We start from the raw sequence: 19,853 nt of genomic DNA, 5'->3' as shown, positions 1-19,853 counted from the left end.
ACAGTTACCTTGCTAGTTGCTCTCCAGTGGTTTCTGGATAGCCTGGGCTATGGCTCACACTTCAGGGCTAGCGCTGCTGACACCACACACACTTCAAAGGGCATGTCATCCGGCTCACGCCACCTGTGTTTGGCCCAGTGCAATGTCACGCCCTGGCAAGAGGGAAAGCAATGTGGCAACAGTGCCCCCCAGCCCTAGCCCTGTGGTAGATAGATTAGGAAGTAGGAAGTGGCATAGACTTAAGTAAATTCTTATCTTTTTTTTTCTTTCATGAGGTGTTTAAAGGACCATAACGGTCTAAATATGATTTGAGCTCGTTAAACTAGTCACCCAACGTATATCACATTACCTCGATCAATTTTCCAAAGCAAAGCTCATGTGAAAAGATATAGCACGTTTTACTTACATTTTAAAAGTTGAACGTGATGGCTTTGAAACATATTTTTAAATTGTTCCTGCGTTGCGCTGACAAACTTGCCCCAGTTAGTTTCAAATAGTTTTCCGTAGTTTTTATTTTATATTATTTTCGTTTGAATCCGTTGAGCTCCTGCGCTTTATTCTCTAATCCACCTACGCTAGATTCTCTACCCAGCGCTCCTAGCAACAGCTACCATGTAAACAGGAAGAAGACAGACCATTGCCATAGGCTGTGCAAAGAGGGTTAAAACGAAAATAATAACTACTGAAAATTATTTGAAACTAACCGAGTGAGTTTGCGAGTTTGTCAACGCAACGAGGAAACAATTTAACAAGGCCAGGTCCAGCCTGGCTTATGTGTGTGGCTGGCTTGTTTCTTTTCAGGACTGGTAGGACGGAAGCTAGTCATGCCACTGAAATAGCTGTAAATTAAATAACATGAAATAATGTCTGATAAATGAAGATGGGTCTTGTCGCCTGGACACATCAGTTCCAATGCTTCCAATGCTAATCCAGCACAATAAGAGCAGGATAGCCAGTTAGCTCATGAGCTCACAACAACCAGCATCAGCTTCCATAACATTAATGGTAGCGGGCAGTGGCAAAAGCAGTTACACTGATGATTCCTGTAACGTTAGCTATTTTGCTGCAATTGGTTCAACTTCTGTTTCTGGACAAAGGTAAGGGATAAACCCAGATAACACAAGGCTAGCAGACCTACAGCGGGTCCTCGATGGACGAGCTGGCGGACCACCGGACGAATCGGCACAGGTCCATGTCTTTAAACAATTCTATAGTTTTGAGTTTTCTATGATCCAAGGGAATTAAAAACCAGACAATGGTAGACACTCATAAGACAGGACAGGACAGAACACAAGAATAACATGTACCATGTCTTTCCAGTCTAAGAGAGAACTATTACCAAAACCCGAGAGGCTATGTGGATTCTGTCCCTCCTGTTCCACTGAGTCTACAGAAAAGGCACAATCTGAGACGTTTTAGGTTTCAGATAGCAGGGGCAGGGTCATGCACACTTCTCGGGTCCCTGGACTAGAGGTGGTTGGTCCACCCAGGAGTGGAGTCTGGAAGAGCTGGTGGTGGGACTTATACCAACAGTACATTCTGAATGAGGGGAGGGTTTGATGGTTTTTGTGCCATAATAGCTGTTCTAGGGTCCCAAGATCTATCAGTCGAAAAGGCACTAAGACAACCAACTGGGTCAGGGCATAAGGGAAGGAAAAGAAAAGAAAGAATTGGGTGTTTTCCCTAGTCCAGGCTAGAACATAGAATGCCATTTCCTTAAAGATAAAAAAAAAAAAAAAAAGAAACATTTTGTTCCCATGGGATCTCTCCCGTCCGTCTGAAAAAACTAAACATTAACCTGGTAAATACATGCAAAGAATAGCCTAATATATAATGGGTAATTACTGAGACACCTAAACTAGGTATAATTTATTACTGTAGGTATAGTATTTCAAATGTTCATTTACTGCACATAAATTCAATAACTGACATAGGTAAACACATTTTTACATAGCTTCTATAACATCCAGTGACAAAACCTTCATCCACACTGAGGCTTGAACCCACAAGCATGGGAGGTGGACGCCCTATCCACTACACCACCGAGGATCTGGAAAATGTGTGGTGTCATAGTGTTTTTGTTTTGATGTTCTGGGAGCAGCATAGAACTGCAGGTCAACAACACGACGGAGGGTTCTGGGACCACTGCCTCTTGTGGTAGCAACATAGAACTAAAGGTCAACAACACGATGGAGGAAGGGAGGCAGTGACAACCGGACATTTGATATCTTTGGTGCGCTGGCTTACAGCCATGCACAAAAATAGGTTTTGAAGCCAACACATTCAACTTTTGAAACGTAAGCAAAAATGCAAATATCTTTTAAAGTGAGCTTTACTTAGGAAAATGGATTGCGGTAATGTGATATACAGATGTTGGGAGTTAGAAATTTCCCATCCTGCAGCATTTCACCATCGTGGTATTAGGCAGGGAAATCACATTGGAAATCTCGTGGGATTTCAGACGGGTGTTATTTCGTTTTAGTGATGCACCACCGCCAGGTGGCGTCTTTGAGCAGATTTAGCAGGCTGGGCTCACAGTGTATTTCTCCTATAGTCTACGAATGAAGACAAGCCTGATCATTGCATCATTAAATTTCACATTCTTTAATTCAAATGTTATGTTGTAAAACACTTTGAGCTGAATTTATCTGTATGAAAGGTGCTATACAAATGTTTTATTATTACCTTGTTCTCAAACAAATTTTTTTCTCCATCTGGATGTCATTTTATTATTACGAACACATATCTACAGTATCTATCTCAGTAACTGACGTCGGGTCAAGACGTGGTGTCTTTTAAGTCAAATGTGCAAAAGGTGTTGGAAATGTGGCGAAAGTGAGGGTTTTGCATTTTGTTTCTGGAACGCATTCAACTGGAATGTGACGCCGTCCCGAGCACCAAATCCCAAGCTCCGATACAAATTCGTAAACCCTGGAAGTAAATTTGAAGACGGGGCACCAGCTAGTATAGCTGAGCGCAGTATGGCTTGATCACGATACAAAGAAAAAATAAGTTTGATCGGAGGTGTGGATCCATACAAAATTGACATAGTCACCATGAGTAAAGATCACTAATTATTGCCACTTATATCTGGACATTAACTACAGTATCTTGTGCATACAGAACTTGGAGAGCGGCAGGTTTCACAGTCTTGTACTAGAAGGGATTCCCTGCCTCACGTTCTCCCCTCCACTTCGGAGTGGAGCGCTTTCTTTCGCTACTGGTATAGGCTACAGACTACTTTCAATTTCGCAAAAATAGCGTTCATTAAAATGTATCCTATTACATTGTTTTATTTTCCTACTGTTTCAAAAGCAAGACATTTAGAGTGATATTTCGGATAGCTAGCCTAGTGGAGTAGAAGAATGTGCGTCTTTATCTTATAGGCATTTCGTGACCAAGGACTGAATGATATTCATTGAACAATCAAATCATCGCAAACAATGAAAAGAATAGATTTCCTCCCTGTCTGTGGCATTTGCTACCAGCAAACACTGAAAATACAGGTCCTCAATTTATTTATATTAGGCTAGCCTATCCAACTGGACCACTCCAATGAATATTGAATGTACTTTTAAGTTTTACAAAATACAATGTCGACAGATGCATGCGCCATCTGACAAGAAATGGGCATAGTGAAATAGCCTTACACGCAGTGATCAACAACGGGCCCTGGTGAGAATGTCACACACAAAATACAATAAATCTGTAAGTAGGCTAACTTTGACTTGTCTGTTGGCTGAATTACTTTCATTGTGAAAAAATAGGGCCTATATTTTTCTGATAGGATTGATTTTTGATGTTCTATTAATACATCCATGCATGATATCCATAGACGCCAGAATAGTTAGCTACTACTGTGTTGCGCATGCGCACTTCGACTGAATGCTTGCGTCCCGGGGGCGGGAGTTTTAAAAGGTAATAAATGTGTATTATCTTTCTGAGTAGACTGTTTGGACGATTCAGCTTACTTTTATTAAATCTAATTGGAGAATTAGCACCAGACATGTTTGTAAAGGTCCAAATATCGCGATGTATTGCTTTAATCTCTATGTATATGCTCGGCATCATTGAAATAAGGTCCCCGTTTCCAAGTTTAGGGGTCTGGATATAAAGGAACGAATTAAGCAGTGGCGTCTGGTGGTCAGGTATGCCAGATCCAGCGGAGCAGCTTCTACCGCGCGTGTGAATTTTTTGCATGCCCTGATGGAAGATTTCTAGGCAACAGAACGGCCCTGATTAAATCAAGAGCGGACAGCGCAACAGGTGTAATTGATTACATTGATTAATATTCCCTTCTATTTATTGTGTCACAGCATTCTGATAGACATTTTCTACCTGACATGATGCGCTATGAATTAAGCACAATATAACGGGTGGTACTGTAGGTCGTCATGAGGAGGTAGGCCAACTTTGGAATGGGTTGTAATGCAGCCATTATGTATACCTGAAGCACGATCGTGTTCGAGTTGACTGTGACACACTAAGGCTGTATTTCAAACCAAAGGGCTCATCCCTACGCCATATGCGTAGTTTGACTTTTTGTTCGGGGGAGCAGTCAGTCTTGACCCACAACATTTCAAAACACAGTGCTTATTCTTTCCAATATCCACGTTTCGTTCAACTGCGCCTCCGCTGCGCTGTCCATTAGCACAAACATTTGGAATTCGTTTCAATATAGCCTAGGCCTACTTGAAACAATATTTTCCAATAAATTCTTCCAAAAACTAAAACAGAATGTATGCTTTCATGCTTCAATGTCGGGATGTGTCATTATAAACAGCGTATTAGAATCCAGCAATTGTCTCTTCACATATAGCCTATCTGCATTTATATCAAAGAATAATACTGCGTGCATAATCGATTTGTCAACTGGACAATGGATACATTTCACAGCAAATATGCAGTATCCAACACTTCGTTCATGGCTAGCAATGGTAGGCCTACAGCTATGGGATTAGCTCATGTTTGGGTTGCTGTCAAAGCTGCCACTCTTATGTTGCTATAGCCTACAATTATCAGAACAATATGAACATTCAGTTCCACCCATAACTGGATGAGGAATAAACACCGCAAAGCGATCAATTCTCACGCAAGCAGGAGCCAGGCTGTTCAGTGCATTTCTCCGATCCGGTCGCGACCCAGTCTCTAGAATACATGTTTTGGACGCGTTGCAGACAGTTTGCGCATCTGGCCACCAGACAATCTGCGCGCCTACCCTACGCCCTACACCCTACGGAGTGTATTCCCTTCGCAGTGAGCACTGTGAAGGGCATGGGGAGTAGGGTGTCAAAATAACGCTTGTTTGGAATGCCCTACAACGTCATTTTCAGGGCTGTCGCATGTGTCAACAGCCTAGTCACAAGCTATACTAACCATAACCATTGTTTATGAATGAATCCTATCTTAACTGAAGCTAAGCTTTCAGAGTGGGAAAGTGATGTGTCCTGGTCTCAGGCTATTATAAGCCCCAAACTGCGGGGTCATTGGAGAATTTCACGAAGTAATTGAGCATCACCTGTTAAAGCAGCTGAGTTTGACACAGCTGTAACCGATCAGCTATTGCTAGTTTGGCGTCCGATGTCCCATTCATCCGACGTCCCATTCATATCTCAGCCAAACACAACTATGCTTGAACTTTTCCACTTGCCAGCTTGTGCTTCTCATTATTATCTTTGGGCAGTTGCTTGTTTATTGGGAATTAGCCGTTGGATTGTATTCAGACATAACGTAGGCTGGTAGCCTACTGTCAAGGATCACAGCCGACTGATTGCACCTTCCCTTCCCGCGATGGAGGGTTATCAGCCGGGCTGGAGTTCCATCTCTCATCGCTGACCATCATGATGCAGTTAGCTAACGTTACGATAATTGCTGTAGCTGTTTTGCTGCAAGTTTGAGTTTGTCTCCGTTCCTGCCTGAGAAACAGAAGCTGAACCAACAGCATCAGCAACAGGAATAATCGTAACGTTAACTGCTTTTTAGCCACGTTAATATTATGGAAACTGCTGTCGTGAGCTAACTGGCTATCACGGTCTTATTGTGCAGCTTCACAGCTTGCTATTTTAAAGACAGCACTACAGTTGACAAAACCACAATTGCACTTCATTAGAATTCCAACCATTTATATGGGATTTATCATTTAACTAAACATGGAAACTGAATACCTGATATTTCAACTTGCTGCCATCAGTGATCGGGTTGTTTACATGATACTGGGCACATCTGACGTATGACGTAGACGGAGAACAAGAAGTTTGAGAACAAGGTAGGCTCATCTAATGTGCCAGATGAGGCTACAGCAATATACAGTATTACTTTTCCCTCTATGGGCATGCGAGCAGTGGTGCGGAATGTCGCAGACGGTCCGTTGGGATCCCGCTGGTAAGGTTACTATTCGAAGGTTCTTACATCTGTACATTGGATGACTAGTCTTAGGAGATCAAATCATATCTAGACCGGTATGGTCCTTTAAAGACTAGGAACAAAGAGCTTATACTGAACTCTCCATCACACTGTTTCATACCATGTTCACACATTTTATGTGCCACGTCAAGTAAGGCAAATTAACTCAAATACATCATGTTACTTACAACCTTTTGTGCTGCTTGATACAAAATTAAAACTCACAGTTCTCCTTTTCCATGACTAATCTACAAGAGAATTTGTCTGATATAACAATTTACTCCAATTTAAGGGTTCTTGGATACACAGTTTAGTGAGTGACATGCATGTTCTGCATTAGCCCTGGTCCAGGTCGGTATACTATTTGGGGCTATACCCCGGTATACCACCCTGCCAGGAACCATTCATTGCACCATTAACTTTTTTTTCACTCGGTCTGTAATACTGCATCTACAGACAAGATTATTTCGTTACTCACCGAAGTGAAGACAGTTTCAGAAAGATGAAAGCCTTTTCTCCGAGGTGCCTACAATTGCAGCGTGGGTGTGGGACCTTTTATAAGAACACTTTTTTGCACTTAAATAGCATTTATCCGCGATATCCACTCATGGAGCTATTATGGTATCTACTAGCCTGGCTCGTGTGATCTCACATGCCGTTTCTCTGTTGTGGAGAGAGATCATGTGATCAGGATCGCGAAGCCAGGCTAGTGGATATCGGTGAATATGTGCTATATAAGTGCAAAAAAGCACTTAAAATGTCTTGTGTTTTCTCCAATATCGTGCAGCCCCCATCCCTGGACTGCTTGCTCCACATCTTCGCTCAACAACATAAGCACACTGTTAGAAATGTGCCAACATTTATGGACTGCAGCAGACATGCAAATATACATTTTTATTGAGTAGAAAATAGATTTGTCTTTTCAAAATTAATAATTATTTGCATGAAGATACATACAGTATGTCTTCAAAATTACATTTGTGCATTTTGTCATAGAAATTGTAGTTCCACCACCTCCCTCAACCTTTCACATAGCTGTGCTAATCTAATTTATGACAGGATGACCTCCAGGAGGTCAACACACCTAGACGTTGTCTGCTCCAGAATAACCATCCTTTGTCCCATTGTCCCTGCAAGAATTACCGCCTTTTCTCATGTCACGTGTCTGTATTCTCGACCACTGTTGATGATGCCTGCCATTTAATATGACGTGTACAATGGGTTAGCCAATCACATCCCTGGAAGCGTCATACCTGTGTTGCTTTGAATATAAGGCCGCGCAAGACCAGACTGCGGCACTTCTCTTGGATGAACCACTCACGTGCGTTGTCCTGAAGTCCTTGCGCTCGTATGTTTTCTCAATAAACCAGACTTAACCTCTTTGAGCGAATCCTGGCAAATCCTTTTTGACTAGATCAGATAAAAATCTTCTACAATTTGCAAAATATCTCCTTGTGCATTCAAAATATGCTTTAACATGCACAGAAATAACGCCATATTCCCCCTGGGGCCGAGGGGTAGGGAGTTGCCCCTGGGGTTAGTTTGTGGGTGCTCGCAGCCCCACGCTGGCATGTTGATATATATGGGGACTGCCCTCGCTCCAATGGATATGGCCCTTACCTGCAGCATAACGCATCACCCAGCCAATTTGCCAGCTTCTTGGTATTCTACATTTGTCTGACTGGAAATAACAACAGGATTGATAGAGGAACGGTAGCTCGAACCTTACTGTATCTGTAGAACCTTATCCTATCTGCTTCATAAGTGTTTCTTGGATGAAGGTCAGCCGAGTCATTCGTTGTTGACTGCTGTCCCTACAGTTCATAATGCGATTCTAAGCTAAGCTAGCAACAATGCATCATCTGAATTTGAATATTGATCATTTTTACTACCAACAAAGTAACTACTACAATGGAAGCTGGATCTGAAATATGAGAACCATGAACAGTGTTCAGTAGAGTGATTGAGATATTGCTCATTCCACATCCTAGCTAGTGCAAATGGCATACTGTATGTGCAAGACTTTCAGTTCATCTCTTTATCCCTCTCCAGGTTATCTACAACTCGTTCGGAGGCACCTCCAAAGGGCTGCACTTTAACAATCTCATCGTTGGTCTGGTGTTGCTGACGCGAGGACGAGATGAGGAGAAGGCAAAGTGTAAGTCGGAAACCCTCGCCCCTCCCTCCCTGGGACTGCTACTATTACAGCCTTTCTAATTTTATCGCTGTCAGTAACGGATATAGCCGTTCAGAGCATTGAGATTCGGATCATAATCACACACTAATGGGTAATGACATGAAGCATGGAGTTGTCCCCCGCCCGCCCGTCCTCTAGTTCTCACTCCTTCCCTCATATCCCTCCAAGTGTGTCAATCAGGATTGATGTATGCTCTTCTCTCAGATCCACTGAACTACTCAGTCTGAACCCTCGATATATCCTTCTCATTTTAGTGGCTTTACATGCAAGCGCGTACACACACACACAAACACACACACACACACACACACAGAAACATCAAGGTACTACATACACTCACAGACTCCCTCTCTCTCCATCCCTTTCTCTCTCTCCCTCTGTCTCCCTCTCCCTGTCTCTCTCCGTCTCCCTCTCCCACCACCCCCCCCCCCCTCTCTCTCTCTCTGTTTCTCTCTCTCTCTCTTACTGATGGTAATTGATGTGCTGCAGTAGAGAGCCATGGCCTGGAACCTGCCTCTGCAGCTGTGGCTTCTGCTACAGCTTCTACTGCTACAGTCTGCCTGCTCCTGATAACACTGGCCTGCCAGGACTGACTAACTGTGTGCGTGTGTGTGTGTGTTCTTCCCTCAGACCTCTTCAGCCTGTTTGCCAGTGAGTCGGGTGGCTATGCGGCCCGTGATGACATGGAGACCATGCTACGGGCCGTGGATGGGGAAGTCCCGCCCTCCCTTAGGAAGTGCTTTAGCGAGGTCAGCATCCTAGATTTATCTGTCAGTAACCCAATCAGAAACTGATTGACATTTGCTCTTCGCTGGTCTACTCAGTCTGGACCTTGGCTGTCACCAGTCTGCCCTTATTGGCTTTACACATGGGGACAAACATGGATACAGACACACACACACACACACACAGTCTCATTACATAACATAAAAGAAAACATAAATTACTTCACCCTGAATCATGAAGATTTTCCTTTGGCACCAATACAAAAAAATCTGCTTAAAACACCAAGACATGACCTCAACAGGACCGTGGACTTGAATAGACAGTAGAACCCCACTATGGGGCGCTAGTTTGGCCCTCAACTGGATTACAAGGGGCTTTTCAGCTTTTCAATCTCAGCCTTCAGGTGAACACACACACTTGCACACACACACCACATTGTTGCCTATGCCTACTATATGTTGCCGCCGTACACGTTAAGCCTGTTGTGTGTCTAAAGGCTACACCAATTCTCTAATCAGAACCAGCAGAAGTGGCAAAGCTCACCTTACTGTTTACCATTTACCACTCTTTACTGTCTGGTGCCAGCTAGGACAGCTAAACATTACCCTGGCACACTTGCAGCCACTCCTCTTTGCTCACATTTGGCACCGTATTTAAGATTACAATTTAAGATGCTGCTGACGGTAGTTTGTCACTGGTTCAATATTTGTTGGTATATGTACTGTTGTTAATTCCGTTAACGTTTGTTAATCAGATTAGCAAGTTAACTGAATCGGGTAGTCTTTGCCTCCGCACTTAAATACCAGCTATTCTATAAGTATGAACACAAAGATTGGCTAATTTAATTGACTTTTTACAAATACATAATATATCATGAATCATGAATGAAGTCCCTCTTGCTTCAAAAACACCTCCACAATACACTATTAACCCCTACTGTGTGTCTGACTTCCCAACAATGCAATCTCTCTGACTGCCCATCCATGAAGTACACACCCACTTATCGATTCATCATATTAACTGTTTGTTGTTGTTTTGACAGGGAGAGAAAGTCAACTACGAGCGCTTCAAGAACTGGCTGCTACAGAACAAGGAGGCGTTCACCTTCTCCCGCTGGCTGCTCTCCGGGGGAGTGTGTGTGACCCTCACCGACGACAGCGACACGCCCACGTTCTACCAAACCCTGGCCGGAGTCACACACTGTGAGTGATGCTTACTAATATACCAAACAACTCTTTATTCACAATGTACACTTCTATGATTCAACTCTTTATTCACAATGTACACTTCTATGATTCAACTCTTTATTCATAATGTACACTTCCCTCTCTCTCACAATCTCTCTCTCTCTATATATATATATATAGATATATATGAACAATCCTTGCTAAAACGTGTACTTGAGTCTAGCCATAGTTTATTATTATATAGTAAATTGGTTGAAAATAATCAGACATAAAAAGTGCTCTACCATCTCCAGAATCCCACATTTACAGAAAACCTCAGTGTTTTTCTTTCTCCCTATGTTTGGAGAAAAAACAAATCCCTCTTGACCTGTTGTCGCTGTGAATAAAATGATGTCCTTTGTGGCAGGAAGCTGCTGATTGCACCTTCCCCTCCTCCCGTCTTCATTGCATATTAGTGCAGATGTCTGCACAAGTGCTACATCGTCCTCACGCAGTGCGTTTCTTTTTCTTGGCAGTGGCAGCAAACTGTCAGATAATTGCGAGTAATATGTAATATGATCTTTAGAAACGTCTTTAGACACAAAATAGCTTCCTCACTTGCTCCAGCATGCATGCGCACAGCGTGCTGGAGCAACGATTGCGCGCTGTTCTGGAGCAAGTGAGGAAGCTATTTAGTTTCGAAAGACGTTTCTAAAGATCATATTACAGAGGCATGTGAAAAACCAAAACAGGCATATGCTCTATGTAAGCACAACTAGCGATTCATCAAGACAGATTGATGGAAACAACCATTTCACGGCAGAAAATAGATTTTTAGAAACTGCATTCTAAGTGCCCCGACCACCGCCATTACATGGATATACTGGCTCGCGCTGGATTTAAAATTTCTTCTAAATGCCTCCGAGCTACACCAAAGTGATCTCGGTGAGTCAAACGTCTTATAATATGTCGTAAATAAGGTCCAGGTTGTCAAAAACGAGCATTGTCCTTTAAACTCAAAGCTTAAAAAAAAAAAATTAACTCAGTTGTTGGCCCTAATGCTCTTCCGTAAGATTCCCAGTATGTGGTCAGTTCCTAATTATATTCCGCGACTTCCCTGTCTGCGCCCCGGGCTGATGTAACAGTTGGTTGGGGGGCGCATTATAAATAAAAATAACATAAGTATTATTCTTTTTCCCAGACAGAGATAGAAATGCAGATATGTATGTGAAGAGGCAATTGCTGGATTCTAATATACCTTGTTTCTTCACATATAATGACACATCCCGTCCTCGCAATTCAACTCACAATGAACTGAATGAATGAATTGTAGCTACGACTGACAGTGATATCCACGACCTGGAAAAAAAGTTTTGGATTTGGGGACAATGAGGTGTCTGGCTATCATAAATAGTTAGTTCGCAACTAGATTTGACAACTGGACAATTGATATGTTGCACAGCAAATATGCAGTATCTTACACTTCGCTCATGGCTAGCCAGCAATATCAGGTCCAGTAGGCTATTGGATTAGCTAGTTTGGGTTGCTCATTGTTTGCTAGGTCGTATCCAGGGGTGGGAGACATTACTGAAAGAAAGGGTAACGGACACTTTCCATTTCACTAACGGTTCAAACTATTGAACTATTTTAACTATTGGATGTCATCGCTGTTCCTCCAGGAAATATGATATACAATTTGTAATTCTATAGCAACGTGATTTAGCACTGAGGGACTATAATCAAAGTCAGCAGTAAGCAGAGCATAAGTAATATATTCTTTTAATGTAGAAAATAGAGTAAATGGCACATCATTTTTGTCTTTGGCAAGTGGCCATGGTATAAGCGAGATCATACACTTCAAGGTGTGCAGTTATCAAAAAATAATGCACTTCGCGGAGGCAAATCCAATTAGCCTCTGCGTCGTGCATTATTTTTCGCTAACCACACCTCGTGTATTATCCCGTACTTATTACACAGCTCTCTTAAATATTCGATTCTGATTGGACAATCCACACATTCTACAGTCAATTATTTCTCAACAACTGACCGACGTTAAGGGTAACAGAGCAATAGGGACTGCTGCTAGGGGCAACAGTTCAACTGTTGTTGTTAGCTAGGAAACTTTAAGCTGGCAAAAGAAAGGATGTAGGCCATTACTACAGTAGGCGTACTACCATGGATGACTTTACTACATTGCTTAAATGTCACTTTCAATGGAAACAACAAGTAACGTAGCTGGCTATTTAATGTTGCAACGATGTTGATACGAAGCCAAGCCAAGCAGCAACATTGATGGTTGATAGCGTAGCTGAGGCCAACCGTTGCTTTATTTTGTAAGTTATAGCTACAAACAAAATAAACATCAAATATAATCAATATTGTGTCTCAATGTATTAATGTCATTGGTACGTAGCCGTGTAATAAGCGAGCCAGCCAGTCATTATTGAAAAATAAGAAAATAGGCCTTTGGTGTGTTAATAAAAAACGAAACCGATAAAACCAAAAGCACTGTTGGGCTCTTATTTTTCGATAATGACCGGCTTAATGCCCTTAATGAAAAGTCACTAAATCAACATGTCACCAACAGACACACACACACACACATACTGTACACCTTTCTTGGGTGCACCTTTGGTACTATGGTTATGCAATGGGTCAGAGTTGGCAGAGTAAATTTAGCCAGTCTTTGTTCTGTCGGCCGAGGACAAAGAGCTGGAGAGATCTTAGCCACGTCCTGTCCCAAGACCAGAGAGAGAACCTGGACACTACTTGTAAGCTGCTGCCTGCTCCTAGATTATCCTCTTAACTCTCTGAGCTGTGGGTGCGTGCGTGTGTGTGTGTGTGACTTAAGGTGTAAGATCTCCAAGGTGCGCTCTCTGCTCATGCTTCCTCCAAACCATGGACAGTCTTGATTCCTGCCTAAGATGCACATGAGTTGTCTCACGCCGAAATTTGGGACTGCACTGGAATATATTCGGAATTCAATCAGGGAAAATTCTTGTAATTCAAGGATAACATGAGTTAGGCTAGTTGGTGTTTTCCTGAGCCGTTCGACATGTGTGTTGAGACTACTATGGTACACCCCAGGCGTGACGGCGCGTCCCCTGGCACGTCCAGTGGAATATGATATGGTACCTCTGCTGCCACTCTGACAGAGTCACACCTTTAGGTGGGTACTGGGCGGCGAACACACCCGTGGTTTATCTCCATAGTGTGGGCAAATGTCTTTTAAGAATGAATTGGAATTGGTGGTTGTTTGTTTAATCCTATCCCTCGCCCTGCAGTTTGTATAGAAAGTGCTAAGTTGTCTGTATCGCTTCTGATTCAGAGAATTGTGAGGTTTCATTGTGAAGTCTTTTGTGAACCCACCTGCCCTTTTACCGCCCATGAAGTGCTGTGTCACCATCTACGATTTTATTCACACCCCTGCTATGTTAACAGTCTTCAGTAATTGTTTAATAAGTGGATTTTACAGTACAGTACGCTGTAAGTAAGCACACTTAATGTTGCTTCTTAGGGAGAGACACCAGTGTACTGCTCTTTGGCTTGTTTGCCATACAGCAGTACTATGCAGTGTCCAATATGGCAAGGCAGTGGAACCAATTGTCACCGCTCCATTTTGACAGCTTTGACATCTGACGCTCTCTCAGCAAACAGAATGTTGTTCTTGCCCTGGTCTAACACAACGCCTGGTTCTGTGTGTCACATAGCACTCCTTACAACCCAGACAGCCACACCCATGAATTGGACCTTTGACTGTTTAGCCTAGCGTGCTAAAGGTGAGGTGTAGGGTGTAACACAGCGAATCACAACTAGGCTAGATTGGAGATGACTCAGACGATCCATACTGGAGATAATGAGTTTTATAGATCAGTGGCTAGTGCTGAAACCATGAGTAATGGCCACCAAGATGAGTAGTATTATATCCCCAACTCTTTGCTACGTAGTCATGAGCACTAATCAATGTTAGTCCACCATGAACTCAATAAGCATGACTATCTTTCACTTCATCCTTTTGGCTTTGATACACCTACTGGTATTCTCTCAAAGTTGCTTCAAGACCAACTGGAGGTGCAAGTTTCTTTGTTTCGTGCTATGTTGAGCGTGTTTGTATTTTGATTTGGCTGTTAGGGTATGTTCAGACTGGTAGCCCAAATCCGATTTTTGGCATATCCAGATTGTGGTTCAGATGTGAGTGAGAAATTGTTGTACGTATATATCAGCCTCCTCCGTCGCTGATGTTGTCTGCACTGTTTAAGAAACAACAAATATGGTGCCTTCAAAGTCGCCAACATATGACATGACACACTGACACAAGACACATTTGCAATGGGTGTACGTAGGCCTACTCAAACCTACCTCGCTACTACAGCAACCAGTGCAGATAGGTCGACAATGTCTGAGTACATGAATCCGATCTGATCACTTGCAAATAAGTGTGGACAGTCAGTCCTAAACATTGTATTTGAGAAACAAATCGGATTTGCCTGCAGTCTGAACAAAACCCTAGTATCTAGTTGCACTCTTAAAAGGGGAGGAAGTGATGGGCTCCAAACATACCCGCCCCCTCACCCTTAACTCACACACACTCTCGCTATGTTCCTCAATAATTGATCTGCCTCCTGTAATTCTCTACATACCATACCTACAAATAACATAAGTCAATTATTGATTGTCTGCAAGTGCATCGACCATCGGCTCCTCTTAGCTTAGGTAGTCTGTTCATTTAACCCTGACATTTCAGAGCACCTCTCCAGAGGGAGAATTGAACAGAGACCGAGGGGTTATCGAACATCCCACAGAGGTCAAGAATGAAGGACTGGTTTCCAATCAGCAAGAGCCAGACCTCTCAATACGTGTTTAGGTTGAACTCTACAGAGGTCAGCTGGTCTATACAGTCGAGAGTTCTGGGAAGAAGACCCAGCGGGGACAAGGAATGGCCTTCTCAATCCATAGCCACAATCTGCTGCTTTCACTATTAGCCACACTGGCTACACTAGCCTCCAGTTGTCTTTGGGTCTCATTCACTTATAATTATGGTATAAATACAGACCGCAAACTATCAAAAGAAGTGACTGAGACATGGAACCAGTCAGGAAGACCCAGGGCTTGCCATCTGGCAGCCAGAACAGGACCGTGTTGTGGTTTGATGTACAGTATTCATCTGTGTTAACTGTTTAGACGCCTGTCCTGCAATATAACTGGTTGCAAAGGCAGGGCTGGCTAGCTAGCACCCCAAATCCTATTAGGCTAAACCCTGGGATTAGTGTGGTGAGCAATCGAGTGCTTGGTTGACCCAGCATCTCTGGCCCTGGCAGTGCCCCGGGAGCTCCATTAGTGAGCAGCTTGGCACCTTGTTGAGTCACGGTCTTGGGCAAAATCGTACTCTCACAGCCGTTATATAAGTGTAATATAATAATAATAATAATAATGCATTTTATTTCAAGGCGCCTTTCAAAACACCCAAGGTCACCCGTACATGGTTAAAACAAGTAAACAGATAGAAGACACAAGTGTCTATGGGTCTCAGTATGGGATCCTGAACAGAAAACATGTTTATGCTATAATCCGTGCACACAGTCGTACATATATCAGATTCAGTTCCCAACATTAAAATTGGCTGAGGCTATGTTTAGCTTGATTATTGATGTATTCACGATTCACCTTTTTTGTTTTGTTTTCCAAGACAAATAATCTCAGACGCTGAGTCATGATTCACAACCTCAATCTATCCCCAGAGAAGATCCTTGATCGATAAACATTGTCCTCCATTTTAAGCATTCTGACACATCTTTTTGTTCTCATCTCCTCTCTCCCACAGTAGAGGAATCGGATATCATTGACTTGGAGAAACGCTACTGGCTGCTGAAAGCCCAGTCCAGGACAGGCCGCTTCGACTTGGAAACCTTCGTCCCGCTCGTCTCGCCTCCCATCCACACATCTCTTAGTGAAGGTAATGGAATATTTATGACTACGACAGACTTTATAGGGATGTCTTAAAGCCAGTGCTCTCGCCAAACAGACACCCTGTGAAACAGATAAAGGTACGTATAGAATGTACGTTACTGTGTATGTTTACTCTAGGGATTATTCAGATGGTTACTTGGACCTGCACAACCTTTTTAGAAACTCCTTAATGTATTGTTTACTTTCGGAACCTTTTGCTCAATCACTACATCAGGATTGAGTGAGACGTACAACAGTTAGAATTGTGTAACACCTTTAGATATTGATAGAAAGTGAATGTCAGTTTCCTGAGTTTGTCACTGTATTAGACCTCAATCCAAATAAATCCAGGTACTTCTCTGTTCTTGATTGTTCATGTTGAGCACAATGGAACCAATTGACTATTCCCAAAAATATGATCTCCACACACCTGACATTCCAGGCAGACTAGAGCAAAGGTTAAAGTAATTTTTGGAATTCAAATAGTATTTCGACCCAGGTCTGCACTATATACCCCAAGTCCACCGGTTTGTGACATATCCTATACTAACATTAGCACCGAGGCACAAGAATCCTCCTATAAAGGTTTGATGATTTAAGATTTTGTTTTTTTTACTAAGCTCTCACACAGTTAGTCACAGTTTTGAGTCTCTCAAAGATCCATTCAGAACAACTGCTAACTCGGGTATTGATCTCACTCTGTAGGCTTGTTTCACGCCTTTGATGAGAATCGGGACAATCACATCGACTTCAAGGAGATCTCCTGTGGCCTGTCAGCCTGTTGCAGGGGGCCAGAGGCAGAGAGGCAGAAGTGTAAGCGTGTCATCTATCCTGATTGGCAGAGAGAAGGGTTTGGCCCAAAATATGTCAGGTTTTTCTTTCGCAGGGGCATCATGCTGAACATTACATTAGTATGTAATCTTCCTTGTCATCAAAATTCTCATCAGGGCTTGAAATTACATTTTCACGCTTGGAAATGACGACATTGGAATTTAAGACTTCACTTAATGGCCTAAACAATGTACTGCGGGCAACACAAATGGATACACATTATAATACAAGTGTATCTTGTGCAACTCCAAAGTCCCAGTGGGGTTCTATGTTAGCCTTGTGAGATCATCCTGATCTCTCAAGCTCACTTTCAGTTTGCCTCCGCAGATCAGTCTAGACTTCCCCCTATCTCGAACGATTATTCTCAAAATTCTGTTTTGATCGTTCCAATCAGGGACTGTGTTTTGACTGCTGTTCTGCCCTACAGTAGAACGTAGCCCCTGAGTGGTTCCTGTGGCAAAACAGTCTCCCGAATCAACGAGCAGTAACGTTAACGTTAGTCGAATAAACACAGCCGTAAGTGCAGTATTGCAGAAATAGATTCAATAACAACAATTAAACAAGAACAAGAGGCTATGCACTGTTTCTCAGAGGAAAATACGTTTTCAACATTCTTCCGACTGGATTTGGCAGACGTTTTGTAATGCTGATTGGCTGACGGAGCTGTCAAGGCAGGTACTCCCGCCCACAATAATCCTTTTGAGATAGAGGGAAGGCCAGACTGATCTGCAGAGTGAAACTGAATTTGAGCTTGCTAGATTATTATGGTCTTACGAGGCAAGCTCTGGGGAATTATTTAACTCATAGTGGATATATCTCCCATTCCCTTTCCATTTTTTTGTCTGCACAGTTTGTTTCAAAGTATTTGATGTAGACCGTGATGGTGTTCTGTCTCGAGACGAGCTCCATGAAATGGTGGTGGCACTGTTGGAGGTGTGGAAGGACAATCGCACAGACATGCTCCCTGTAAGTACTGGTTGGACATTCATTGCTTAGTACTGGTGGGACATTAATCAGTTAGTACTGGTGGGAAATGTCTAAGTCAGTACTGGTAGGACATTCATTACTAAGTACAGGTGGGACATGTCTAAGTTAATACTGATGAGACACTCCCAGGGTTTTTCCTGGCTCAGAATGAGGCGTTGGTGGTACTGTAAGTGGGGGTTTGAGGGTTCTCCCCCAGGAAATTTTGGGCATCAAAAGCTTAATTTCCTGCATTCTGGGAAATTTTCTATGCACTAATGTGTGCTTTATTAGCTTGTCTGCCTAACTATAATAGCCTACCTTATCCAATTTCATTGTTTATTTTTAAATAGCAAACAGACTAGAACATTTGGGAGGGCATATTACTGTGATTATAATGTACTGTAGGTTGTCAGGTCAAACATGTACTAGTGTAGGCTACACAGTAGACCACCAATTTTATGTCAATGGCTGGAGAAGAGGCTCCACACTCCCATAGAGAAAGCATTGTTCGATAACCGGAGCTTGATAACTTGAGCTCAAGGTGCTAGATGCATTTGTGAAGTCAAGAGCTTTCGCCCAGTCCAACCTCGTGTTTCTGTGACTTCCTAAGTCAAGATATGGCTGTTTAGGTAGGAAGTCATGGTAGGAAAACTTTCATTTTCACCTCTACCGCGAACATGCATAAGTGCATGAGAGTGTGTAACTAGTGAATCGTCTGTGGAAAAAAGGTTGCACCATAACAATTATGTGCACTTGCACAAATGCTCCCAATTGTATTTCAAGGTCGCACAGATTAAAAATGTACAACATAAATCACTGGGGAGGAAAAAAGTACCTACTAGATTAGATTAGATTAGACTTTATTGTCCCACAAGGGGAAATTTGTTTTCACAGGACTGCAGGACATGGCACAATACATTTAACAACAAACAACATTTTACATAGACTCCGCAAAATGTGTACAGGTTGACAGGTCTTAGTGTTTTTTTTGTCGAAAGCTGGAGGCGGCACAAAATTTGACGGAGGCGGCCGCCTCGTAATTCTCTATGCATGAAAAACCCTGCACTCTGTGCACCCAACTAACCCCTATAACCATGTGATATTTATTCAGTGACTTAGATCTTCAGTATTATACATTTTATATGGATTGGTCTTCAGTCTTCACTCTCCATGGTAAATGTTAGAGCATATGCATAGTGCCGTTATAGGAATGAAATCTCCAGTGGCAAGACATTCACCTATGCTGTCATCCCTCATGGTTCAAACTCAAATGTCATCCATGACCTTTATGCTTCATACTGTATCATTTGGCATTAGCAGAAGGACAATGCTAAAGTGAGTAGCTTATGTTGGCTCTGAGAGAGATATCCCCCCCCCCCTTTTTTTTTTTTTTTTTTTTTTTTTTTACAGTTTTGCTTTAGACTGGTCTTCCCCACAATTTGTTTTAATGGTATTTCATCTGTATAGATAAAGAAGACATGGATAAATAACCATTTTCTTTTCAGGAATTGCACATGAATGTGTCGGACATTGTTGAGGGTATTCTCAAGATGCACGACACAACCAAGGTGAGCAGAGCCTTCTGGAATGTCTGTCCTTTTTGCTTCATCCGTCCGGAG

At 42.6% G+C, this 19,853-nt stretch overlaps 1 protein-coding gene across 4 annotated transcripts in view; it reads left to right on the top strand.

Annotated features, from left to right (window-relative positions):
• Positions 1-19,853, top strand: part of usp32 (ubiquitin specific peptidase 32) — a 101,895-nt gene that overhangs the window by 58,739 nt on the left and 23,303 nt on the right. For 3 of the 4 annotated variants that reach the window (XM_084444918.1, XM_084444917.1, XM_084444916.1), the window contains exons 1-2: positions 18,124-18,234; positions 19,740-19,802. In XM_084444918.1, coding sequence (XP_084301044.1) covers positions 18,181-18,234; positions 19,740-19,802 — 117 coding nt within the window. In that variant the 5' untranslated portion in view covers positions 18,124-18,180. Of the gene's footprint in view, positions 1-8,454; positions 8,561-9,229; positions 9,349-10,367; positions 10,528-16,312; positions 16,445-17,142; positions 17,251-18,118; positions 18,235-19,739; positions 19,803-19,853 lie in introns of those variants that run through there. The other variant, XM_084444919.1, reaches the window with a different exon arrangement.

Source organism: Borostomias antarcticus (genome assembly GCF_949987555.1).
Source record: "Borostomias antarcticus genome assembly, chromosome: 1".
Taxonomy (NCBI): domain Eukaryota; kingdom Metazoa; phylum Chordata; class Actinopteri; order Stomiiformes; family Stomiidae; genus Borostomias; species Borostomias antarcticus.
The sequence above is the reverse complement of the archived record's forward strand: the minus strand, read 5'-3'. Positions and strand labels throughout refer to the sequence as shown.